Source organism: Sceloporus undulatus, chromosome 4 (assembly GCF_019175285.1).
Source record: "Sceloporus undulatus isolate JIND9_A2432 ecotype Alabama chromosome 4, SceUnd_v1.1, whole genome shotgun sequence".
NCBI lineage: Eukaryota > Metazoa > Chordata > Lepidosauria > Squamata > Phrynosomatidae > Sceloporus > Sceloporus undulatus.
Genome location: NC_056525.1, coordinates 250,952,113 through 250,978,849, shown reverse-complemented (window position 1 = coordinate 250,978,849; position 26,737 = coordinate 250,952,113). Strand labels below are relative to the sequence as shown.

Here is a 26,737-nt window from a genome sequence, read left to right as displayed (position 1 = left end):
TCATGTAGGCACTTCACAAATGCTCAGTGCATCTTGCTATCCTCCAGTTTTTCCAAATGCACAGGTTCACACTTTTCAAACTGCACATTTTTCCCCAACTGCATCTTTTTTTACTCAACCTTTGCTCTGGAGAGACCCACAACAACATCACCGCAGAGACAGCAGCTCTGAGACAAGAAGCCAGTGGTCCAAAGAAGTACCATCACGCGGCACCAACCTTGCATGGGAAGGCAGCTGGACTGGACGCACAAGTCTGCTGCTGGGGACAATACATAGCATGGCCCCGATTCACAAGAAAAGGTCATGAGCGCAACCCAAACATGACTGACCAGCCACATGGGAAACCAGCTGCTCTGGACGAAGCAGCAGATGGACCCATAGTGAGGGCAGGAGCAGATTTTCTGGACCTTGGCTGCAAGTAGGTCCAGTGCCAAAACAGAGGTTCATGATGACCTTGCAGGGTTAAAGCCTAGGCCCCAATCCTACCCCTTGCAGTTTCCTCCCTCCACCTGCCAAAATCCAACTGGCACCCGAAGCCCCTGCTACCTGCAATGCGGATGACGGCCCTCTCAGCGGGGTCAAGCACTGTCCCATTCCCGGAGGCCGATTTGGTCCTCTTGGTGCGCTGGTGCTTGGGGAGGTTCCAGGGCAAGGTGTCCCCCGGGGATGGGGACCCCCCACTGCTGCCGCCACTGGAACTCTCCTCCGCAGCCATTTTGGGCTTCTCTTTCCGTCGGGTGGACATCACCTCCTGCAAGCGAAAGAAGCAGAAAGGGGGTTAGGCAGGTTGGGGACCCAAACATCCAGCAGCTCGGCCAAAAAAGGGGCTGTCCTGCTTTCCCCCCTCCTCATATACAACAAGCTTGTTTTCTGCTGCTCCAGAGAATAGGACCCAAAGCAATGGATGCAAGCTGCAGGAAAAGAGATTCCAGCTCAACATTCGGAGGAACTTCCTGAGAGTAAGGGCTGTTTGACAGTGGAACAAACTCCCTCAATGGAGTGTAGTGGAGTCTCCTTCCTTAGAGGTCTTTAAGCAGAGGCTGGATGGCCATCTGTCAATGGGGAGGCTTTGATTGGGATTTCCTGCATGTCAGAATAAAGGGGTTGGACTGGATCAGGGCCCTTGGGGTCTCTTCCAACTCTATGATTCTATGGATGACCCTTGTCTTCCAACTCTATGATTATGATTCTATCATTTTATAATAAAATCGTTTATTTCCTATATTTATTTTGTAATGAGAGCAGAATGAACCTTAATTTCAGAAGTCATATAGCAAAGGGGCAGGAGGTTGCCTCACTGGCATAACTGGAAGTGTGCCCATGGAACCTGTGGGGGTCCTGTGTGACCCTTGGCACCCCTCCTAGTCCCCAAAGGCCCTGGAAAAATGTCCCTACTGTTGAAATAAAACTCTTTGTTGGGGTTTTTTAAGGCTGTTTGGCAGTGCTCCTCCAAGAAAGGTGACTGGGAACAACAGTCATCTCTTCTGGTTGCCCAAAATGGCTGCTGCGTTGCCATGCGGAGACCGCCCTGCGTCCGGAGTGTGCCCACCCCAGGTGTAATGAGTAACACTTCCTAGTTCCTTTTTCAAGGGCATGCTTAGAGCCATTTTGACAGACTTTCTCCCCTCGCTTCACAACTTCTGCTGAGGAACCTTACGTTTCCCCTTTTTTCCTCTAACCAAAAGAACAAGCCTCACAATCCTTTACCCCAAAAGGTATTATTTAAACGCTCACTCCTGGAACCTTCTTCCCCCGCGAGACACAAGGCCCTGATCACTTCTCTAACCAGCTTCAAAACGGAGCTGAAGGCCATCCTGTTCAGAGAAGCCTTCCCAGGCATTGCGTGATTGTCACTTGCTATTTGATGTTCGTTTGTTGTCTGTTTTATTGAACCATCTCCTGTATTGCTATGTATTTTATATGCATTATCCTATTATTTCTTAGATTGTAGGCAGGCTTACTCTTATATATTTATTGTTTTATGTACAGCGCTGTGCAAATCTACAGCGCTATATAAATAAATAAATAAATAAATAATGCTGCAACAAGTAACAACAATGACTGCCTTTAATAATTTGGAAAACTGCTTTAGAAAGCAATTATTACATTGCATCCCACCCACCACCCATTATATATATATATATGCTGTTATGCCTGAGGTTGTATTACTTTTCAGTACTGCATCTGAAGAAGTAGGTTTATATCAGGAAAGCTCATACAAATATAAAAACCAATCCATCTTAAAAATACTGCCACTTTTCCCCTTCCTCTTCCTTCATCCTTGTAATGCTTTACAAAAAGTAACTTTTTAAGACCCAGCAGCTCCTGCCCCTTTCCAGCCTATGCCATCTCAGCCAGCCTCGTCCCACCCAAACAGGGAAGGGGACCCAGACTCCCAGTTCTTGTGGGCCCCAGACCTCTGGAGGGAACGGCGCCTGGCAGAGAGGCAAACGCCAGGGTGCTTTACTTCTTTGCTTTAGTCCAGACCCACACAGCTGCCCCCCTTTTTGCAAAAGTGGGGTGTGTGCTATAGGGTCTCTAGACATGAGGGGCCCTGCACTTCAAGGCCCTAAGACTAAGAGCCACTTCCCAGAATGCCCCGGGGGGAAGCATTTCATGGGCAGCACACCCACAATTCCCCTGGCTTGGAAAATCAAGTGACACCCCTAGGCCAATCCAAGACCACCCAGGGATTTCTGCTTTCCCGGGGGGGGGGGGAGCAGGATCACCTTCTGCACCCCCAGACTGGCAAAAGGGGCTGGCAAAACACTTTGTCCTTGGCAAAATGGGGGGGGGCACCTGGACACAGAATGCACTGGGAGTGGCCAGTGGGCCCAGGAAGTACAGTGATCCCTCCACATTAAGTGGGGTTAGGGGTGAAAGACCCCCATGAATCTGGGAAAACCACAAATGAAGGGGGGGGGGCTACTCTTATTTTTAACCTGAAAGACACCTCTCTAGGAATCCCTGGTCCTCCAGTGTAACTCTATGGTCAACTCTTGCTGGAAGGCCTACAACAGCCTAGAGAAGTGCTCTTTCTAAGAACGTCTGGGTCCTCCAGCCTGATTCTATGGCTAATGTCTGGCAGAGTTGCGCTGGAGGACCAAGCGATTCCTAGAGAGAACATATTAACCAAACCAGCAAATAATCAAATCCATAAAAGTCAAAGGCTTACTTCCTCTCTAGGAATCTCCAGGTCCTCCAGTGCAACTCTGTGGTCAACATCTGCCAGAAGTTGATCTTAGACTCATGCTGCAGGACCTACAAATGCCTAGAGAAGTGTTTTCTGTGGCATTCCCTGGCAAGCCCAGGAGATGCGACCCCTCCCAGGATAGCAATGTTTACCGAGATTGAGATGTGATAACCCCGCTGGCAAACCACGGGATTATGACTCGCCTTCTGGTTGACAATGCTTTATCCATAATTGGATAAGCCCATGTTGATTCGGCTGAGACAGTGTACACATCCTGCTCCCTTTGCTAATTGGAATTTTCCTGAATACACATTGGTCCCTGATTTCCCAAATTGCCTTCTGATGTACTATGAGATAATGTAAACCTGATGTAACCCTGATGTGAATAAAAAGGGCTGGCCAAGACCTGGCCAGCTAAGCTTTGCACCCCCATTCCTGTCTCTGCGTCTCATTGCCGCAACAGTTTTCTCTAGGAACTCCTCCAGCATAACTCTATGGTCAGGATTGCGCTGGAGGACTTAAGAGAGTCCTAGAGAGAACATATTAATTGAAACTGCAAATAATCCAATCCGCAAAAGCTCAAGTCGCAAACGTTGGGGGCCAACCAAAGTGGCAGAGCTGCAGTTTTCTGCCTGGTTCCCTCCTGGCCAAGAACGTCCACCTGGTCCAGTTGAGAGGGGACTTGCCCAGGGCAACCCCACAGAGACTGGGTGTTTTGAGGTTGGGTCTCCTGCCAGCCAGATCCAGTGTGCCCACCATGGTACCCCTCCTCTAGGAAGACCCAATTCTGTGTGAGGGGCCCAGCCATCTGGCACAGCTAGCAGGGCACCACTAGCTTTGCCCCATGGGGAAAAGGAGTCCTGGGTTGGGATTCTGGGTGGCATAGAGAGGGCTCTCCTTCCTGTCCCTGTGCCTATGTCCATTGAAGCAAAGATGACAGATTGAGGATGCAGGATGCAACCCAGGTCCCAGCATGCAGGGAGGAAGACAGCTCTGCTCCCCCCAAAAACATGCCTCCCCCCATCAACCCTTATTCTCAAAGCTTGGCATCTTTTCTTCTGGAGGCGGAGGATGCTCAGGAGAGGCAGGAATGTCCAGTAATGTTCCCAGGTGGCTAAAAGCTAAAGCCACAAGGGGGAATATTTCTGGACATCCCTGCCTCTCTGGCATCCTCCGCCTCCAGAAGAAAATGCATGCATAGCTTGAGAAAGAGCCAAGCCATGGGAAGGTGGTGGCCTTCTCTGGCAGAAACAGGGCAGTGGCACAAAGGCAACCCCTTCCCCCCCTTTCCCACAACTTTCAATGGGGAGGACTGGAGAGGTCTCCTTGCTTTAGCCCCAAGAGAGAACACATCGTTGTTGGAGGTGAAGAAAGCATCCATGCTTGTCTTTTGGAAACTAGGAGCGGAAAGGGAACTTCCTCCATCGCCTGTCTTCTTTCTCTCTCTCGGCTCCTTCTTGTGGGTGATTTTCAACTTGTTTTCTGGCTTAAGGTGACCCTAAGCAGGCGACTCTGTCCTGGGCTTTTCTTGACAAGGGCAACCCAGTGGGTTTGGTGGCCCAGGTGGGATCGAACCCTGCTCTCCCGAGCTGTTGTCCAGCTCTCCAAGCCCTGGGCCAGGCTGGCTCCTCTGGTCATGTGTACTCCTGGAGCGGTCACTTCCTCCTTCCTCCCTTCTCTCCTAAAGGTTAAGGGTCAGTGTTTTGCAACTCTTTGTTCTCACTCCCTTCTCCATGTCTTTTGGAGGCAGCCATGGGCTCCAGAGAAGGCTGCTTCTTATGTCCATCTGTGTGAAACTCAGCTGTTATGGACTCTTGCGCCAAGCCAGGCTTTCGATTGACTAGAAAATCCAATTTTAGATAGATTTCTTTGTAACAGTCAAGTAAGCCTTGCTCTTGGACCTTCCCAGAGCCTCCTGTTTCTTCCAGAGCTCAGATAGGCTGGTGATGTGAAGAAGGGCCTCGCAAAATCGCACCACGAGGTAATTTCCTGCATCCGTGCATTACCCCATTTATTGAGTGAGGGGTTCCTCTCTGGCCTCTAGACCCCGTGGCCCCCCCGGGGTTTTAGAAAGGAAATTGTGAATTAAAAGCAGACTAAAACAACCCTCTCAAAACAGCCTTCAAGCCCCGGTCAGTTACAAGGTTCAGAGGAGAGCCTGGCCTGGTCCTAAGGGCCAAAGGTCATGCTGGGCAACTCGGCCTTAGTCTCCTGCTGGGAAACCAAAGGCCGAGGGAGGGGCTTCCAGAGTGGGGGTTTCAAAGCAGCGCCGGCCCTCATTTGCTGTGGCCCACAATTTAGCCTGGCAGGAACCACGAGGATCTCCAATTTTGGGGCAGGTCCATTGGAGTGAGAGCCGCGTGGCACAGTGGTTTGGGTGTGGACTATGACTTCAAATCCCAGCCTGGCCATGTAAACCCAATGGGTAACTTAGGCGATAAGTGACACTCTCTCAGCCTCAGAGGATGGCAAGGCAAACCCCCTTGAAGAAACTTGCCAAGAAAACCCTGACAGCTTGCTATAGGGTCGCCATAAGTCGGAACAACTTGGGGGGCACACAACAACAACACAAAGTTGGAGGAGGGGGTCTTTCAGATACCCTGACCCCAAGCATTAGGGGCAACACACGGAGCCCACCCCTGCTGTGCAATCCAAGGCCATTCAAAACACACAGGCTGTTTGCTGGTAATCCTGTTGCAGGCCTTACCCTCCCACCAATTGGTTTTTTTTTTGGGGGGGCAGTTGTGGGGTGGAAGGCATTGACTGACATGCCATCGTCTTACTCTTACTGCCTGAAAAGGCTCCTCTTGGGTTATGTCAAAAGTAATTGATCAGGCTTGGGTACTTGGCAGCTTCTCTGGGGCAGAAGGAGGGCACGTGCAGCCATTTCCTGCCTGCTCCGGGAGCCAAATGTCTAGGGCCGGCCTGACCCTTCCTTGCCCTGAGTGCCCTCACCCCCTCTTTTGCAGATGGTTGTCCCTTGGAGACACGGTCCAGGCGTGGAGTAGATGACCATTGGGGAGGCCAAGGTCTGGCTTGTGGATTGCCATTTGCACTTCCCTGGCTACCTGCCATGTCTGAGTCTGGCCAGGGCATTTGGGGGGGCAGTCCCCTATTGGGCCCCTGGCACCCCTCCCCTGCCCTGCCCTGCCCTCTCTTCTCTTCCTCCAGTGTGCTCCATCTCTTGGCCCTTCTCCTTGCTTCTCTGGAGCACAGGGTGCCAGGCTTCCTGCTTACCATGGCCTTGGCCTGGGGTCTCCCCATAGCAAGCGGGGGGGGGGGAGGCAAGGGGGAAGCAGCATCAGCCACAGAAGGTGCCAGGTTACCCACCTGGTGTGGCAGAGAAGAGAGAGAGAGAGAGAGAGAGAGAGAGAAGGGCAGTGGCCACTGGATGGGTCACGGAAGCACACACCTTCCCTGGACCCCTGCATTAGGCTACAGGGGGTGCCACCCTCCCTCCCCCCCACCCATCATTGGGCCTCTGCTGCAGGGTGGGCACTGCCAGCCTCCATGCCCTGCCTGGAGGCCCCCTCCCCTGCTGCCCAGCCCCTCCGGCCAGGGCCTGAGAGCCCCCCCCCAGCCTCTTCCTTGCCACGAGGATTATGTAGACGCCCCCCAGGAAGACTAGGCCCCCCGCACGTCAGGCAGAGGCACGGCCCAGTGACGCTCACTTAGCAATGGAGGGGGTTGGCAGCCTGAAGGGGGGCAGGAGAAGAGCGAAATGGGGGGGGCGCTCTGGTTCTTGCTGCTGCTGCTCTGCTTTTCTCGGTTGCCCGGGGCAGTCTAGCGGGAGGGGGCACCTGCCCAGACCGAGCCCCCCCCGTTCCCCCTGCCTCCCTCCTCCCTCCCCCAGTCACTGCAGCCTGGCTTCTTGGAACTATCTCCCCCGAGAGCCCCCGCCCCCCCCGCGGCCTGACAGCTGGCAGACCCCCGAAGGGCCCCCTGGCCAAGGCTTCGTGGGGCTGTGGACTGACCGTGTCCGGGGGGTCCTGCTGGGGCTTCTGCGCCGCCCCGCTCCTCCCTGGGCAGCATGGCTGGCCTTCTCTGGATCCGCAACCAGCCCCCGGGCAGAGGGCCAGGCGGGCAGAGGGAGGCCCCTGGGGGCCAGCGGGGCTCCCTCCCCTTTCCCCGGGGGGGGAGGGGGCGGGTGAGTGTGTGCCTATCTCCAGGCCCCACCCGCCGCCCACAGGCGCAACAGCTGATGAATTATTCACCGGCGCAGGAGAGGAGGAGGAGGAGGGGGGAGGGGGAGGAGGGAGTCTGGTGGCAACAAGCGACACACACACGACACCCCCCCCCCCCAAAAGAAAACACCCCAGGTATTCCTGGGGCGTCAGAGCTCTCTGGAAGAGAAGGCTCGCGGAACTACAAACTACATCCAGCCGCGGGGAGTTCAAGCGGAGTCAGGCCGCCTCCTTCGACTGTGCTCAGGCCCTGGCTCCCCCCTCCCTCCCCCCGCAGGGGCACCAGTAGAACCCGCACTGACACAAGAGCCCCCGATTGGGACACCCCCCACATGCAGGCCCCCTTCTCCCCACAGAAAGCAAGCCAGGGCAGGGCAGCCCTTGGCCCTCGGAGCCCCCAGGTGGGGTGGGGGCCCGGGGGGTCAGATGGTTCTGCCTTAAGCACTTGGCGGGGGGGAGGTTCGGGGGGGATTGGGGGCAACACTTGCCTTTCTCCTCAGCCTGTGGCTACAAATTCCAGAGCCCCTCCCCCGTTAGGGTCAAATGAAAGGGGCCTCTCTGGTGCCCTTGGCCCCAAACCTAAAGCCCCCCCCTTCTTTAACATCCTTGTTTAGGGGGAGAAGATGGCAGGGTATTCCCCCCTCCCCTGCTGGGCAACCTTTAGGATATGCCCAGCCCAAGTTTGGTGGGGGGCTCCTTCTCTCCCATTGCCAAGCCCCTTGGTTGCCCCACCTGCCCCTTTTCTTTGGATACCTCATGGCTGCTCCTAGACACTCCACTGACCTCTTCCATCAGTGGGTCCCAACCTTTCCTAGTATGCCCCTCAAAGAGAGGGGCCTACACTCCACAGCCCCTGCCTCTGGGCACAGCTTGGCTTTGGGGTCCAAACCTAGGGGCACCATCTGAACCCCAACGCCATGGGGGTCCAGGAAGGGCCACACTGACCACAGGGCCTTGTTGGGGGCTTTTCCAGGGGTCTGGCATCCTGCCCCCAGCGCCTTCCTAGCAACCCTTCCCCAGACCCTGGGAAAGGGCAGAGGCATCTCCCCCCCCCCACACCACACACAGAGACCAGGCGTCCTCCTTTCCCAGGACCTGCCCTACATTCCACACCCTGTGTCCAGGAGCAATTCCAAAATGCCTCCTTTGGGGGCATGACAATGAAGCGGGCATTTACATTGGTATGAGTGCTTTTCGCATTTTTTTTTGCTAGTGTCCTACATTTTTCTTCAATGTCTACATTTTTGCAGTGCTTTGCCCTCCTTTGCAGTTATTAGGGCATTGGTCACCTTGCCCTCGTTGTTGTTGTGTTGTTGTGCGGACTTCAAGTCATTTCCAATTTATAGCAACCCTATTATTTCAAAATACTTTTCAAATTTGCCAGACAAACCTTATCTCTGTCTTTGATAAAATGACCATCTTGGTAGATGAAGGGAATGCTGTGGATTGTAGTAGATCTTGATTTCACTAAGGCCTTTGACAAGGTTTCCCATGACATTCTTGCAAACAAGCTTTCAAAAGGTGGGCTAGCTAGAAAGGAACTGTTAGATGGATCTGTATTGGTTGACTGACCGAACCCAAGAGGCTCAACTGGCTCCTTTTCATCCTGGAGAGGTGACCAGTGGGGTGTCCAGTTGGGCTCTGTCCTGGGCCCAGGGCTATTCAACATCTTTATCAATGCTTGGAGGAAAAATTGGGGGAAATACTTATCAAATTGCAGTGACACCACTTAGGAGGAATAGCTATACTCCAGAGGACAGGATCAAGATTCAAAATGACCTGAATAGACTGGAAAGCTGGGGCAAACTAACAAGAATGAACTTCAACAGGGAGAAATGTAAGTATTGCAATTAGGGAGGAATAAATGCACAGATATAGGATTATGGGGGACAATGGGTGAATGAAACTACGTGTTAAGTGCTCGGAGTCCAGCGACCACAGTTGAACATGAGTGAACAGTGTGATGTGGCCGCTAAAAAGGCCAATGCGATTTTCAGGCTGCATCAATAGAAGTATAGTCTAGATCAAGAGAAGTAATGTGCCACTGTATTTGCTTGGTCAGGCCCCCCCTGGAATATTGTGTCCAGTTCTGTGGCACCCACATTCAGAAAGGACATTGAGAAACTGGACCTGTGTCCAAAGGAGGGGGACAAAAATGGTGAAGGGTCTGGAAACCATGAAGCCCTATGAGGAAGGACTTAGGAGAGCTGGGGAGTTTAGCCTGGAGAAAAGAGGTTAAGAGGCATATGATCGCCCTATTTAAATACTGAGGGATGTCATATTGGCAGGAGGCACAGCTTGTTTTCTGATTGCTCCAGAGAATGGAAACAATGGCGCAATGGACAGAAGCTCCAGGAAAAGAGATTCCAGTCAAAATTCGGAGGAACTCCCTGAGAGTAAGGGTTGTTTACAGTGGAAACAGACTCCTTCCTCGGGATTATAGTGGAGTCTCCTTCCTTGGAGGCTGTCTTTAAGCAGAGGCTGGATGGCCATCTGTCAATGGGGATGCTTTGATGGAGAGTTCCTGCAGGGCAGAATGAGGTTGGACTGGATGGCCCCTGGGGTCTCTTCCAACTCTATTATTTGGTGATTCTATGAAAAGGGGTGCGCCCATGCCTTCCGCTCAGGCGAGCGAGAGAGTGTGACTTGCCCACGGGCACTCATGTGGGTTGCATGACCGACCGGAATTTGAACCTTGGCCTCCAGAATCCTAGTTCTCCAACAGAATGGACAGCCCGTATAAGACACTGGCTCTCAGCCCCTCTGTACAAGACTCAGCTGCCAGGCAGTGGCCCCTGTAGGGGAGGGGGGTTGGTGTGTTGTTTTACACACACACACACACCCCCAACATACATCCTGTTCCTGGGCCTCAGTCCATCTGCCTTGGTCCAGGCCTGACGAGGTAGAGGGAACTGCTGGACCTCTGACCCTTCCCTCCACCACTCCCTCTTCTCCTCTGTGTCATGTTTTTTAGATTGTAAGCCCAGGGCAGGGAACCGTCTGACTACAAGATTGTATGTACAGCGCTGTGTAAATTTACAGCGCTTCATAAATAAAGTGAATAATAATAAATAATAATAATATAATATGAACGTGGCACCCTGGCAGTGGCATCACCAGAGTGGCATCCCCCAGAGTGGCCACTCATTTTATGACCCCACTACCCCCCACCCCCAACTGACCTTTCCTACCCACCCCAGACAGCATCCTTAGCCATGGGGGGGGGTGGGGTTGTACTAATGGTACCCATGAATCACAGTTCCCATATACTATCACCAAACGTAATGCTAATAGGTCGTGACATAAACAAGTAGCCAAGTTAAAACTATAACATTAAAATTACCGTATGGAACGCATACAGTCTAAATGTCTGCATCTATTCTCATGTATAGTTCTGTGGTTAAAAGTGAAAATTTGGTCATGTTTCTTTTAAATTTAAATACAAGTAGGAAGAGAAACTACCGAAATGAACGAAAAAACAAGAGATCGAGGAGTAAGAGAAAAGAGGCCCCACTAAGCCATAGAAGGAAACACAGATCTAGAGAGAGGAGCCGTGTTTAGGAACCGTACATCTGGAAGTGAGAAGGAGAGATGAATCTATTGAAGTAAAGAGTTGAATAAACAGATACAATTATTAAAAGAATTTCAATATACATTCTTCAAATTTTTAAAATGTGATTTTTTTAAAAGAAGGGGGGCCCTTTCTTTCCCCTAATCCCCCCCCACCGCAATGTGTTCCTGCTTGAAATGGACTGCCTTGGAGGTGGTGGGCTTCAGATAGAGGCCAGATGGGTTTCTTTTCAGAGTGACCTTCGCTGTGGGCTCTGCCTGTCGGGGTTTGGACTACATGACCCTGGTGAGGCCCTTCCAAATCTATATGCTTTTAGGAACTAGGGTCCCTGTTCCTTTTGGGAAGCCATCCATTAAGAGGACGCACCCTCCTTGCTAGTGGCAAGATCCCACCCACCAACTAGAATCGATCTCCCCTCCCAAAAGAGGAGTCATCCCTGCAGAGGGGCCTTCTAGTGGGAGTGGGATTTGCCACTAGCAGGGGTCCAGCTTGCAAGGATGCCTGGCTCCTTCCATCCAGGACCCCTTTGGAGGGGCTGGGGTGTCCTCTGGCCCCCCCTTCTTGGAGCCATCTCTTGGCCCTCTTCCTTGGAAGCTTGTGCTCCCCCCCCCACAGTAAAAGACCAGCCCTCCAGTGAAAGTCTCCTCTGGGCGGTTGCGCTTGGAGGAGATTCTGCACTTCCAGGACCCCCAAAATGACTCTTTTCCCCCCCCAATGATTTCCAGATGAGGGGGGCATTGTTGACCTTAAGAGCTAGCCTTCCTGTGCTGCAGCTGCATTTAGGGGGGTAACGGACAAGGAGTGCCAATCTGGCTTTCAGCCAGGCCCTGTAGGGTTGGGCAGTTCCCACTGCCAGCCCTGGTATGAGATTGGGGATTGGGGTTGGGGGTCTTTTCCCCCAAGGCACATTTTCCAGATGGGGGGCACGTGGACACCCCAAGTTTTTAGCTTTCTTGTGCTGCAGCTGCCACATGCTTGCCTTCCTCCTACTCTCAAAGACAGAGGAGTCCTCCTTAGAAAGCAATGGCAACCCTCCTCAGAGAAGCCTTCCCAACCCATTGTTACCTACAGGCCTCTTTGAGCAGCAGCCAGCACAAGGTGGCGCGGTTCCTGGGCCAAAGCGGGCCAAGAGGGGTAGCATCCGAGCCCCCAGGAGGAATCCAACCGGCCCCCAAAGGGAGCTCTGCAGCAGCCGAGGTCTGGCCCAAGCCAAGGGAAGAGACCTGGCTGAAATGGCAGAGGTCAGGCCTCTGGGAAACATGTAGGGTGGGGGCCACAGTGGGGCGGGAGCGGAAGTGGACATTTGGGTTTACAGGCATATGGGGTGTGTAGTGTAGATCTGGCACAGAGAACAAGGCCCCACTGTTAAGACCCCAACTCATCCGCAGCCGTGGGCAGCCGTCCTGCTGGGTTGTGCCCAGGCTGGCACTCTGCCCCTCAATATGGGGGGAGGGGCAGCAGGTTGGGAAGGGCTGGGCAGAGCCGCATCCCCTTTGAATCCCTCTTAAGGATTGTTCTTGTTGGTTTGTGGCCTTGCGTTCCCTTTTGGGGCAGCCAGTGTGGCTTCATCATTGGAATGTTCTGGAGATCCGGGTTCGATTTCGAATTCTGGCTGGGACATGTAAACCCAGTGGGGGACCTCAGGCACAGTCATTCTCTCCAGCCTCAGGCAAAGGCAATGGCACACATGCTCTGGACAAACCTTGCCAAGAAAACCCTGTGATGGGTTGGCCTAAGTGGGAAACGACGGCACACAACAACACACAAACAAACAACAAAAACAACAACAACAACAAAAAAGCATAGGGGGTGCAGGCTTTCCAAAAGACCAGGTCTCTCAGCCTCCTCTCAATGACTTCCAGGTGAGGCTATGAATGCTCACAAAAAGCCCCACTCCACAAAAAGTGCCCTTGGGTTAAAGCCACCCTCATAACTTCAATCCATTGCCCCCCACCTGCCCCACATAGTTTCCTTCCCTTCCTAGGACACTTCCCTAAAAACCTGTAATAATAACCCCTTGTCTCACTGCCCCCCCAATTTCCCAGGTTTGGGTGGCCACTGCCAGAATCAGAGCTATGTCCATCGCAGCTCCTGGGTGTGTGTGTGTGTGTGTGTGTGTGTGTGTGTTGTACACACGTGATGCCAACTGTCCACCCCACCCCAAAAAACGGGAGGGTAGAGTATGGCAATCTGAGATATGCTGATGACAGAGAACCTCACAGTCCTGGAACAACTACTAATGAAGTCAAAGAAGAAAGAGCCTGGAAGGCCATCTGTCAATGGGGATGCTTGATTGAAAGTTCCTGCCTGGCAGAATAGGGTTGGTTGGATGGCCTTGTTGCCTCTTCCAAACTCTAGGCTCTATGATTTGATGGTTCTATGAAAGTGCAAGGTAGGTTTACTGTTGAACATAAAGGAAAACCAAATAATGACCACCAGTCAAGGAGTTCTCATACCTGGGATCAAACCTGGATAGAAATAGGGACTGCAGCCAGGAAATGGAAGAAGATTAGAATGGGAAGGACTGCTATGAAAAGACCTCGAGAAGATCCTAAAATGCAAAGACATACAACTGAGCATGAAAGTTAGAATCAAAAAAGCCATCACGTTCCCTATTCCCATGGATGGATTGTGAGGGCTGAACAGTTAAGAAAGAAGCTAGGAGAAAATCCATTCATGCAAGATGTGGGGCTGGAGGATCCCATGGTGCTGAGGATCCCATGGAGAGCAGCCAAAAGACCAACAAATGGCTCCTGGAGCAGATCAAGCCGGAAACCTCTGTTGAAGAAGCCAAGATGACCAGGACTCAGACTGTCATAGAAGGCAGGATCCTTGGGAAAGACACTATGCTGGGGGAGTTGAGGGCAGTCGGAGTACAGAGAGGAAGTCCGCAGGCCAGACGGATGGACTTGACCAAAAGACCACGACGAGGAGTTGCAGGAGCTTGGGAAGAGCAGCAGGGACAGAGGGGCCTGGAGACGTCTCATCCATAGGGTGGCCATGGGCCGAGACAACAACCCAGATGTATCGGCTCACCCACTCTGGGACCCCTCTTAAATCTGACTTGGGGGCTCTTTCTCTCCACTTCTGCATCCACAGCCCTTGTGCAAGAAGATTAGGATGCCTGAGTCCCCCACCCTACTCACACCTCCATTTCAGGCTCCAGTTCATTTCAAGAGAACGATGGGAGTTTTCTGGGGGCTGGAGCTTTGGGGTCCCTTCCAACTCTGTAATTCTTGGCACGCATGGCTACCAAAGGCGCAAAGAAAGGGACTTCTCTTTCACCTTGAAATGGTCCCATCCTCTCTAAAACAGCAGAAACAAGTAAGAGTGACATTGCAGAAGGCGCACAGCCATCCCTCCTTCAGTCATACCGTAACACAAGTGTTGCACTATGGTTCTTTGGGAGAAAGGATATTATTACACAGTCAATTATTTATTTATTTTGGTCCTGCCTGGTACATGGTTTGGCTTTGGACTAGGACCCCAGGAGACCAGGGTTTCAATCCCGGCTCAGCCATGTTGACCCACTGGGACAAGTCCACACTCTCTCACCGCCAGTGGATGGCAATGGCAAACCTCCTCTGAAGAAACATGCCAAGGAAAACTCCGTGATAGTTTGCCTTAGGGGTGCCCTAAGCTGGAAATGACTTGAAGGCACACAACAACAAAGCTATTCCTTTGCAATGAGTTACTGCCAAGCTATGACTTCCACAGAAGCACCTTGTTGGACTTTGGGCTCTCTCAATCTCTCTCTTACACATACAAGAAACACCTATACCAGTGGTGGCAAACCTATGGCACATGTGCCAGAGGTGGCACTCAGAGCCCTCTCTATGGGCCCATGTACCGTCACCCCAGCATGAGTTTGCCAGAGTTTGTTATTGGAAAGTCAGAGGGACGTGGCACTTCGCCGATCGATAGAAACAGAAAAGAGGAATTTCAGCACAGAATAAGCAAAGAGATAGTAGAGGATACCTTGTTAATCTAAATGAATATAAGTCTCCTGGACCAGATGAAACTCCATCCAAGGGTACTAAAAGACACTGGCAAATGTAATATCGGAGTCCATTGGCAAATCATAGTCTTTGAGGACTCCTGGAGACCGAGTAGAATCCCAGCCGACTGGAGGAGGGCAAACGTTTTCCCATCTTCACAAAGGGGGGAAAAGGGGATCCCAACAATGATCCTCCAGTTAGTCTGACATCAATCCCGGAAAGATTCTGGAGCAGATCATTTAAACAGTCTGTGAACATCTAGAAGGCAATGCCATCATCACAAAAAGTCAACACGGGTTTCAGAGAAAGAAGTCATGGCAGACAAATCTTATCTCTGTCTTTGATTAAAATGACCATCTGGTAGATGAGGGAATGCTGTGGATGTAGTAGATCTGGATTTCACTAAGGCCTTTGACAAGGTTTCCATGACATTCTTGCAAATAAGCTTGTAAAATGTGTGGGCTCGACAAGGAACTGTTAAATGGATCTGTAATTGGTTGACCGCCGAAGCCAAAGGAGCTCAATATTGGCTCCTTTTCATCCTGGAGAGATAGTGACCAGGGGTGTCCAGTGGGGCTCTGTCCTGGGCCCAGTGCTATTCAACATCTTATCAATGACCTGGTATGACAGAATTGTGGGCATACTATCAAATTTGCCAGATGACACCAATTAAGGGGAATAGCTAATACCCAGAGGAGAGGATCAAGATTCAAAATGACCTGAATAGACTTAGAAAGCTGGGCCAAAGCTAACAGAATGAAATTCAACACGGAGAAATGTAAGGTATTGCACCTTAGGGGGGAAAATGAATGCAGAGGATATGGATTATGGGGGGACCTGGCTGAATGAAAACCGTGTGAAAGAGATCTAGGAGTCCAAGTAGACCACAAGTTGAACATGAGTGAACCGTGTGGCGGCAGCTAAAAAGGCCAATGTATTTTAGGCTGCATCACTAGAGTATCTTGTCTAGATCAAGAGAAGTAATAGTGCCCATCTATTCTGCTTGGTCAGGCCCCACCTGGAATATTGTGTCCAGTTCTGGGCACCACAATTCAAAAAGACATTGAGAAACTGGAGCCAGGGTCCAAAGGAGGGCGACTAAAATGGTGGAGGGGTCTGGAAAACCATGCCCTATGAGGAACGACTCAGGGCGCTGGGGTGTTTAGCCTGGAGAAAGAGAGTTAAGGGGTGCTATGATCGCCCTGTAAATATTTGAAAGGTCTAGCAAGCTTGTTTCTGCTGCTCCAGAGACTAGGACCTGGAGCAATGGTGCAAGCTCCAGGGAAAGAGATTCCACCTCTGCACTTAGGAGGAACTTCTCTGAGAGTAAGGGCTGTTCCACAGTGGGAATATCTTCCTCGGAGTGTAGTGGAATCTCCTTCTTTGCAGGTCTTCAGCAGAGGCTCGATGGCCATCTGTCAATGAGGATGCTTTGATTTGGATTTCTGCATGGCAGAATGGGGTGGACTGGATCTGGGCCTTGCGGTCTCTTCCCAACTCTATTGCTTCTATGATTCTATGATTCTAATAATAAGTGGGTTTGGGGTTGCAGTTTGGGCAATCGGTCTCTAAAAGGTTGCCATCACGACAATACATACTAGGACTCTTATTCCATTACAATATTCACCAGCTACAGGTCACTCCTCTGTTATTCCGTGACAATTATTTCCACCTATGTAGTCACTCCTCTTATGTTATTCCGTGACACTATTCACCATTGTATAGGTCACTCCTCTGTTATTCCGTACCATATTCACCTAGTATAGGTCACTCCTCTGTTCTTCCGACAATATTCACCTATGTATAGGTCACTCCTTCTGTTATTCCATGGACAATATTCAACTTATCTATAGGTCACTAATCTGTTATTCCGTGACAATATTCACTATTCTATAGGTCACTCCTCTGTTATTCCTGGCAATATTCACCTATGTATAGGTCACTCACTCTGTTTTTCCTGACAATATTCACCTATCTATAGGTCACTCCCTGTATTCTGTGACAATATCACCTATCTTATAGGTCACTCCTCGTTATTCCTGACATTTCACCTATCTATAGGTCACTCCTCTGTTATTCCATGAACAAATTCACCTATGTATAGGTCACTCCACTGTTATCCGTGACAATATTCACCTATCTATAGGTCACTCTCTGTTATTCCGTGACATATTCACTATCTATTGGTCACTCCTGTATTCCTGACTGACAATTTCACCATTATAGGTCTCACTCTGTTTATTCCGTGACAATTCACCTATGTATAGGTCACTCTCGTTATTCCATGACAATATTCACTATCTATAGTCACTCCCTGTTATTCCAGTGACAATATTCACCTATCTATAGGTCACTCCCCTGTTATTCCGTGGACAATATTCACCTATCTATAGGTCACTCCACTGTTATTTCGTGACAATATTCACCTATCTATAGGTCACTCCTCTGTTTCCGTGACAATATCACCTATTCTATAGGTCACTCCATGTTATTCCGTGACAATATTCACCTATCTATGGTCATCACTGTATTCGTGACAATATTCACCTATCTATAGGTCAATCCCTGTTATTCCGTGACAATATTCACGTCTATAGGTCTGTTATTCCGTGACAATATTCACCTATCTATAGGTCAGTCCACTGTTATTCCGTGACAATATTCACCTATCTATAGGTCACTCCACTGTTATTCCGTGACAATATTCACCTATCTATAGGTCACTCCACTGTTATTCCGTGACAGTATTCATCTGTCTCTCTCTCCCTATATATACACACACACACATATCCAGCCCAAGCTTTTAAAGCAATTCATTGGTAAAACCCACTATAAATTTGGGGGCATAAAGTGAAGCAGAGCTCCCCCTCCCCAGGCATTCAAGGTCTCCCCCAGGAGAGGAGAAGATGTTAGTGGGATGGCATGGGGGGAATTCTACAATTATTATGCAACTGCCTCGCTCTCTCTCTCACACACACAAAAACACACACAGCAAGGGCACACAGAAAGCGAATGACCCCTGAAGAGGAATGGGAGGTGGCCCTTGGCCATGCAGAACAGGTCACATCCCAGGAATCCCAAGAGGATGCCAAAATCTCAAAGAACCAGCCAGGAAGGGCAGGTGCCACTGCCAGCCACCTATCTTTGCTTCTTGGCAAGAGAAGGGGGCCAGCAGCGCCTCTAAAGCCCCTCTACAGAGCCAAGAAGGGCTTCTGGGTCTCCCAATCCCACCCCCATTGGTGAGCATCCCTGCCATGCCTCTCCCACCTTACCCAGGGGCAAGTGTGCCACTGCCAAGCCTCTTACCTGCCACTTGGTTGCCACTGCCGCTGTGGGGGGCACAGAGCCTGGGGCTGAGGGAGCAGCTGGGTCCTTCCGGCCGGTTGGGGGCTTGGCTTTGGAGGCCCCTCCGCTCTTCTTCCGTCGTTTCTGGAGAAGAAGGAAGGCCATGAGGTGGGAAGGAGGCATGAAACATAAGGAGGCAAATGGCAACGGATGCTTTGATTGTGAGTTCCTGCATGGCAGAACGGGGTTGGACTCGATGGCCCTTGTGGCCTCTTGCAACTCTAGGATTCTATGATTGGGAAGAGCCCTGCTTCTAGCCCAGCCCAGCCCAACCCCTGGGGGCAGTTTTGGGCTCCATGGGGCTCCATGGAACCACAGGGCACAGGACAGTGGGCTCCTTCCAACCCTTCAGGGAGGAAGCAGTGGCACAGAGAGGGACATGGATGCTGGGCAGGTGGGCAAAAGGGAGCCACTTGGTTCAAGGGGGCGGCTGGGGTTGGGGACAGAGAGGAACAGAAGGGCCCCTTCCCATACAGTGGTAATGGGGGGCACTAGTTCAGAGGCAGCCTTGGGTGGGCTGCAGGACAGACCAACTGACAGAAGCCCAGCCCTTTGATCACACTCCAACTTCCATAGCAATGTCTTGGTGGAAAGCATGGGATTTGTAGTTTGGGGAGCCGCCTGGATGAGGATTCTAAGGACACCTCCCTAAACTCCATCAGGCCTGGATTGGACTAAGAAGCAGAGCCCTCCTTCCAGTCCATTTGGTGCCCCCCCCCCCGGCCATGGAGGGAGAGATCAGGCCCAGCTCCACCAGGCCTGGCCCAAACAAAGAAGGAGAGCCCTCCTGGCTCCAGTCCTCAGAGGGAGAGAAGAATCCCCTTCTTCTCCACCATGATCCCCACCTCCTTTGGTGTTGTGCCTTTTTAGATGGTACACCTGAGGGCAGGGAACCCTCTAATTAATCATCATCATCATCATCATAATAAGCTGTTCTGAGAGCCTTTAAGGCTGAAGGGTGGGGTATAATAATAACAATAACAATGATAATCTGCCAGTCCCAGGACTTCATGGCACCTGGAGTGGGATCATGGCACTATAGCTGTGTGGCACAAATGGGTCCATAGGGACCGACTGACCGACTGCTTACCTCGGAGGAGGCCTGGGACTTGGTTGCTCTGAGTTGCTGGTCTGGAAGAAGAAAGAGAAAGAGAAGGTTGGAGGATGCTGCCAGAAATACCCCCAAACCCACTGGGAATACAAGGGTCTTTCCCATTTGGGGCCAACTGAGCTTCCTGTGGGAAGGAGTTCCACAGCCCCTGAAGGTCCTACGTCAGAGGGCTTCCTGACTTTGGCCACAAGAAAGCCTTCATGCCCAGGATGAAGCAAGCAAAATGCAGGCAGGTTCACCCAGGGAGTTGCAGTTGTCTAGCAGCCAAGATGTCTGTTGTGATGCCTCCAAATGGAGTTTCTGGAGAGGGGTGTCATCACAAGGGGAGTGTGGCAGTGAGGGTCAAATTGGGTCTCACCTGAGGCAGGGGATACCTGGCACACTGGTCTGGTGGCAAAGGGCTGCCTTCTGGGCCTGATGGCTCTGCTGGCCAGGCAGGAAAGTGTCCCCTTCCTTTGGCCAGGACAAGGAAGAGATAGAGGGACGGGCATGCGACCCCCAAAGACCACCCTTCTCATTTCCTCTCCCCTTCCCCATTCCCACAATTACTGCTTCAGTTGCCTGTATCCCTATACCCCCCCCCACTTTTTTTCAGGGTGTCCAGATGACATAACAGGGAAGGAGGACAATGCACTGCAAAATATAGGGCATTCAGGAAAACTGTAGGCCATTACCAAATAAATGCTAAAGCACTCATAGAAATGTAAACTCATGCTTCTTAGCAATGCTCAAAATGGAGGACCTTTGGGAATTCCTCCTGGACAGAAGGCTGGAATGTAGGCTACATCCTGGAAAAGGAGGACACGTAGTCACCCTGCCCTCTTTCTTTGTGGAAAAGACCAGTGGCTACTCCAAGTCCCAGTTGGGTGGACTTAAGTCCTCGCAAAGAAGTGACCCATTCAAAGGCCATCATCCAGCAGGGACCCAGAGAGGACCATGGGATGGAGGAGGACGAAAGAGAAGGTGTGACCCCAAGAGAAAGCGGTGCCCTCTTCTGCCTCCCTGGGCATTGTCAGTAGAATCTCTTTATGCTGGGCACCAGAATGAACTCTCCAAACCAGTAGGCATCTGGGAGGGCAAGGGCTTTTGCCACAGGGAAGTGGGGCATGATGAAGGGGGACAAGCATGGCTCTCCCCCAGCGCAGCCCCCTGCCCTCTGGCCCATGGCCAGCCCACCCAGCCCCCCAAAGGCCAAAGCAGAGGCAAGGAAGGGGTCAAGCGAGCAAAAAGTCTGTCCCCCCACCCACTAGGGGGCATGGCAGGTCCCCTCTCCTCTCTCTGCCCTGAAGGCTCCCTGCTGTCCCTTTGCCCAGTTGCAGGGTCTGCCACGTGTTTGCCCCTTGCATGGGGCAGGTTGGCGTGAATGTGGGGTTGGCAGGGCCTGGCACCTACCTGCCCAGAGAGAGGGTGGGGGGCGTCCCCTGAGGGAGCAGAGGAGGAAGAGGGCCCAGACCCCAAGGGAGCCCAGTACCAGGGCAGCCACCCAGGCAATGCGGAGCCAGGCCGGGTCGCTCAGTGCCCAGGGGCTCAGGAAGGCCATGCTGGGCCAGCCGGGCTTTGCCACGCCACAGAGCCAGAGAAGGAGGGAGAGGAGGAAGGGAGGAAAAGAGGAGGGTGTGCCGGCCGCCCCGTTAACCCTCGCCCGGCCTGTCCTCCTCCTCCACTGGCCCAGATGGGTTCCAGATGTAAAGCACTTCCCTCCCTCAAGCCGTGGGCAGCATGCCAGGCCACATCAGGCCAGGGCCCTCCAGCCAGACACTCCCTGTGAGTCATCTGGTCAGCCCTTCAGCCGCAGGCAAAAGAGGGGCATATGTGCCAGTCTGCCAGGGGCTTGGGGTGGGCAGGACGGCTTGGGTGGACTTGGATTTAGGGGAGAGGGAAGGAAGGAAGGAAGGAAGGAAGGAAGGAAGGAAAGAAGCCAGCCAGCCTGCTCCATTCTTCCATCCCCAGTGCTCTCAGAAGCTCAGGCTGGACAATGCCCCTGTGCCCTCTGTGCTGCCCTGGCATTAAATTTGGGAGGGGGGGTCTCAAATCAAGGGGAAGCAGAGTCAGAGGGTTTCCTTTCTCTCTTCTTCCCTTCCTGCTCTTTGATCTGTCAGATGCATCCCTTAAAACAGATACACTCTCATGCCTCCTTACCAAGGCTTGTCAACTGTCATTAGCTGGCCTACCTTGCCAGGAGGGCTTTTCTTTGTTTTTGTTTTAATTTTTATTAAATTTTAAAACACAGCCAACAAAGAGACAACAAACAATACATAAAACATGTACATATACCATCCACAGATATTACAATACATACACAAAATAACTTTCAATTAAGAAGACTTCCAAAGTCACCTAATAGCTGATTCATAAATCCTGTATCTTAACTGTATACCTTTTTAAAACTTTGCTCGTACTTTAATGCATACCCTTCAACTATATATGATCTTTTTAATGTCTTTGTAATATTTATATCACATTCCATAATACAAATCATAGAATCATAGAATCATAAGTTGGAAGAGACCCTAGGGCCCTGATCCAGTCCAACCCCCTTCTGCCATGCAGGAAATCCAAATAAAGCATCCCGACAGATGGCCATCCACCTCTGTTTAAAGGCCTCCAAGGAAGGGGACTCTATCACCCTCCGAGGAAGGAGTGCGTTCCATTGTCGAACAGCCCTTACTCTCAGGAAGTTCCTCCTAATGTTCAGGTGGGATCTCTTTCCTGCAGCTTGCATCCTTGCTCCATTGGGTCCTGTTCTCTGGAGCAGCAGAAAACAAGCTTGCTCCCTCTTCAATATGACATCCTTCAAATTTAAACAGGGCCTCAATCACCTCTAACCTTCTTTTCCAGGCTAAACATCCCCACTCCCTAAGTCCTTCCTCAAAGGGCTTCATGGTTTCCAGACCTTCACCATTTTTGTCGCCCTCCTTTGGACCCATGGCTCCAGTTTCTCAATGTCCTTTCTGAATTGTGGTGCCCAGAACTGGACACAATTTCTAGGTGGGGCCTGACCAGAGCAGAACAGTGGCACATTACTTCTCTTGATCTAGACACCATACTTCATTGATGCAGCCTAAAAGCATTGGCCTTTTTAGCTGCCGCATCACACTGTTCACTCATGTTCAACTTGTGGTCTACTTGGACTCCTAGATCCCTTTCACACGTAGTTTCATTCACCCATTTGTCCCCCATAATCCTATATCTGTGCATTTTATTTTTCCGCCCTAAGTGCAATACCTTACATTTCTCTGTGTTGAATTTCATTTTGTTAGCTTTGGCCCAGCTTTCTAGTCTATTCAGGTCATTTTGAATCTTGATCCTGTCCTCTGGGGTATTAGCTATTCCTCCTAATTTGGTGTCATCTGCAAATTTGATAAGTATGCTTCCAATTCTGTCATCCAGGTCATTGATAAAGATGTTGAATAGCCCTGGGCCCAGGACAGAGCCCAACTGGACACCCCACTGGTCACTTCCCTCCAGGATGAAAAGGAGCCATTGTTGAGCACCCTTTGGGTTCGGCCGGTCAACCAATTACAGATCCATGTAACAGTTGCCTTCTCTAGCCCACATTTTAGAAGCTTGTTTGCAAGAATGTCATGGGGAACCTTGTCAAAGGCCTTAGTGAAATCAAGATCTACTACATCCACAGCATTCCCTTCATCTACCGAGATGGTCATTTTATCAAAGACAGAGATAAGCTTTGTCTGGCATGACTTCTTTCTCTGAAACCCATGTTGACTTTTTGTGATTACAAAATGATACAAAATGATACAAGCTTCTCTTTCAAAGTCTTTAGAGCTTTACATGTTCGATATGCTTTAGGAAATATTACAAAATATTGCAGCTTCATCCAAATTTTGTTCTATTTCTCAGTATATTTCCATCTGTTCTGTACCTGAGTCTTTACCCCACTTTTCTTTTATGTAACCTATTATTTTCCCCATTCATCCGTTTTAGAGTCTTTTGCTTCTTTATTTAATTTTTTGACATATCTAATAATTTGATCATCCATTCATCTATATGCGCTTCCTTCTTGATTTTCCAGTATCTTTGCGTATACCAATCTGGCCCAGGCCAGCATGTCAAATATACTATTTCCATATTTCCCCTCTACTTTTCTTTGGAGCTGCTCCTGAAAAACGGAGGCCGCAAAGTGGTGTGTGTGTGTGTGGGGGGGTCTTCTGTGGAAATGAGGACCTACAACCCCCCCCCCATGCCCTCAGCCTCTCCTGTTTCTAGGCACTTTGCACATGGCCTTTGCTGCTTCTTCTCCTTTACTTTCTGAAATGCCTCCAGACTTGGATTTAAGACCACCAGAAAGCCACCTTTTTGGAGAAGTCAATGGGGTATATGTGGGTTTTTTTGTCCCAACTGACAACACACACACACACCCACACACACACACACAATTTGGCCTTTGCCAGAGGTGGTTGTGTGCACACACCTCTGGGCTCCAAGGGCCACACAAGATCTGAGTCAGAGAAAACCAGGCAGGCTTTGGGGGTCCCCAGAAATCTCCAGGATTCATGGGAAAAACCAGCATGGTTTGAACCTTGGACTATGGCACTGGAATCCCCCCTCACCCATTAAGACCCACGAAGTGACCCTGGGAGAGTAATATACAAACCCATAGAGTGGGAAGGGTCCCCAAAGGCCATCTAGTTCAACCCCTGCCATTCGATGGGGTTTAGAGCCTGTGAAGTGCTGAAGGGACCTGTGGCTGCTGGGATAAAGGAATGCGTACTGGTGTTAGCCCCCCCCGCAGCTGAAAAATACCCCCCCAGCCCCTGCGGCTGGCTAGCTCCATCTTCCTCCTTCCAGCAAAACATGCCCTGTCCTTGTTAGGCTGTGAATGGACAATGTGGCCTTTATTTACCAGCAAAGCAGGAGGGTTGCTTTGGCAAAGGAAGACCTGGAGAACCCTCCAAATGCCAAAGCCTATCTTCAATGGGCAGACTGGCATCTCCCACCCCTTTTAGGTTCCCAATGTGTCACATGATGAGGGCAGGAAATGCATGAAAGTGAATGGCACAAGTCTGTAAGAAAAACACCCCCAGACCCAAATGCTGCAGTGCTCACACACATAGGAAAAAAGCAATAGTTGGGATGGGGCAGATTTGATATGAAGGAGTGGGGAAAAGGAGTGCTGATCTGGGTGGAGATTTGGCAGATGAGCCCCTTGTCACAGCACCCCTCTGTCCCTCTTGCTTGGGGGGATGCATTGGCTGTTCTATCTACAAAGTGTGTGTGTGTGGGGGGGGGGGGAACCAGGAGAAGTGCTACTTGGGGAAGGGGGGGGGTCCAGGGGTGCAAAACCCAATGGGGGTTCTTCCTGCCTCCCTTCAAGGCCAAGCTGAAACCCTCCCAGGGCATTTCAGTGGCCAAGTGGCTTTTATGAGGGTTTCCTTGGATGCCCACTGTGGCAGTGTGCCACTGGTCCTGGTGGTCCAGTGATGCCAGGGGTGGATGGATGGAGCCACCACCAAAGAGGCCCGCTGGGTCTCCTCATGTAAAGGGGATCCCTGGCACTACAGATCTGAGGTTTGATGCAGTCACCAAAGTGCTTCATGTGAAAGGGCTCTTGGTATATTTCCATGGGCTCCTGAGGGGATATTGTGCCCCTTTGGGGGGGGGGAATACCCATACAGGCTGACCATGCCACTCTGCCCCCAGCCCAGCCTAGGGCCTCTGGCCACCAGGCAAAGGCAAGAGTCAAAGGCCAGAGTGCCAGTGAGTTTGGCAACTTCCGAAAGCCCCCAAATCTTGCAAGCCAGGCCTTGGCTGGAGGGTTTGGCCACAGCTTGTGATTGTTGGGTGACTCAGTCCAGGCCCAGCCCTTGCAAAAGTTTTTAAAAATATGGAATGGAAATGTCATGGGGGGGAGTTGCCAAATATGAGCCCCCCCCCCTGCAGCACCCGCCCTCCCTGGCGCAAGAATGTGCTCTTCTTGCAAAAGGCAACCGCAGCATTTGGGGAGGGATTGGCATCCTCTTTGGCAATGTGGCTGCTGGGAAAGGGCCCCCCCATTTTACAAAGGGTGGAAGGGGGGGTTCAGGGAGGAAGAACCAACCCAAATCCCCTCCATCCCATACCAGGGCTGGCAGCGGGCACTGCCCAACCCTACCAAGGCCTGGCTGAAAGCCAGATTGGCATGCCTTTGCCCTATTAGCCCCCCTAAATGCAGTTGCAGCAGAAGAAGGGTTAACCCTTATGGTGCCCACAATGCCCCCCCCCCATCTGGAAAATGTGCCAATGGGTGGGAGTGACTTGTTTTGGTCTCATTTTCAACCTGAACGTGCAGAATCTGCTCCAAGTGCAACCGCCCAGGGGGAGACTTTCACCTGGGGGGGCTGGTCTTTTATTGGGGGTGAGCACACACAGTTTCTAGGAAGAGGGCCAGGAGATCAACCCAGAGTGGCCCCTCAGGCCAGAAGCAAAACAAAGGGGTGAAAGCAGCAAAGCATCCTTTCAAGCCGGATCCTTTTAAGCAATTCTGGGCTGCAAGTGGGGGGGGGGGGGGACAAAGGACATTTGCAGTAGATCAATGCAACCCCAAAAGCTCTCAGCGCAGGCGGCACCAGGAAGACTTGGGGCACTCATGTGGGGGGACCGGAGAGAGGGACCCAAAGGGGTGATCCCCCTCCCTGAAAGAGGACTCCTTCGTGCAGAGGCGCCCTTCTAGTTGGCGTTGGGGTGGGATCATGCCACTAGCAAGGGGTCCCCCCTCCTGCCAATCCTACAAGGAGTGCCCTGAGTCTTCCTGGTGCCCCCTGCGCTGGGATGGTTTTGGGGTTGCATTGCCCTGCTGCAAATCTCCTTTGCCCCCAATTTGCAGCCTAGGAATGCAGCACCCAGCATCCTTTCCAGGGGCCACTTTCCTGGTGTGTTGCATGCACAAGGTCCCCCCCCTTGCTTTTCCCCGTTCTCACACGCCTTGTTCTGTTCCCAAGGAAGGAAAGTACACTCATGCACACAGACAATACACACACACACACACAGAGCTCTGCACACAGGCAATTGGTTTTCCATTGCTGCTGGGAACATTCCTCCCCTCCCCAAAAATGTTCCTCAAGTCATGAGCAATCGGGGAAGAATGGGGGAGAGAGAGAGAGAGAGAGAGACCCTCCGCCTTTCCCACACAAAGAGACACAACACAAACCCAGCCCTGAAGCGCATGCATTCCCCCGTGTAGCGCGCGCGCCCCCTCCTGGTGGGAGGCGGAAGAGCGTCCGCTAGCTCTTTGCAGTCAAAGGGTTTCCTCCCTACCTGTGGGCTATGGAAAGGCCCTTAAAGACACGGTGGGAGGAGTGCCAAGACATCTGATGATGGCCCTGGTTGAGGGATGCT

General features: G+C 51.4%; 2 protein-coding genes across 5 annotated transcripts in view; one reads left to right on the top strand and one right to left on the bottom strand.

Moving 5' to 3' along the window:
- Nucleotides 1–20,955, bottom strand: part of PLEC (plectin) — a 124,175-nt gene extending 103,220 nt beyond the window's left edge. For all 4 annotated transcript variants that reach the window (XM_042463630.1, XM_042463635.1, XM_042463633.1 and 1 more), the window contains exons 1-4: nucleotides 20,795–20,955; nucleotides 19,382–19,422; nucleotides 18,253–18,375; nucleotides 547–751 (exon numbers count right to left, since the gene is read on the bottom strand). In XM_042463630.1, the coding sequence (XP_042319564.1) occupies nucleotides 547–751; nucleotides 18,253–18,375; nucleotides 19,382–19,422; nucleotides 20,795–20,942 (517 nt within the window). In that variant the 5' untranslated portion in view covers nucleotides 20,943–20,955. The remainder of the gene's footprint in view (nucleotides 1–546; nucleotides 752–18,252; nucleotides 18,376–19,381; nucleotides 19,423–20,794) is intronic.
- GRINA (glutamate ionotropic receptor NMDA type subunit associated protein 1) overlaps nucleotides 1–26,737 on the top strand; it is a 595,197-nt gene that overhangs the window by 494,502 nt on the left and 73,958 nt on the right. The gene's annotated exons all lie outside the window — the stretch shown is intronic.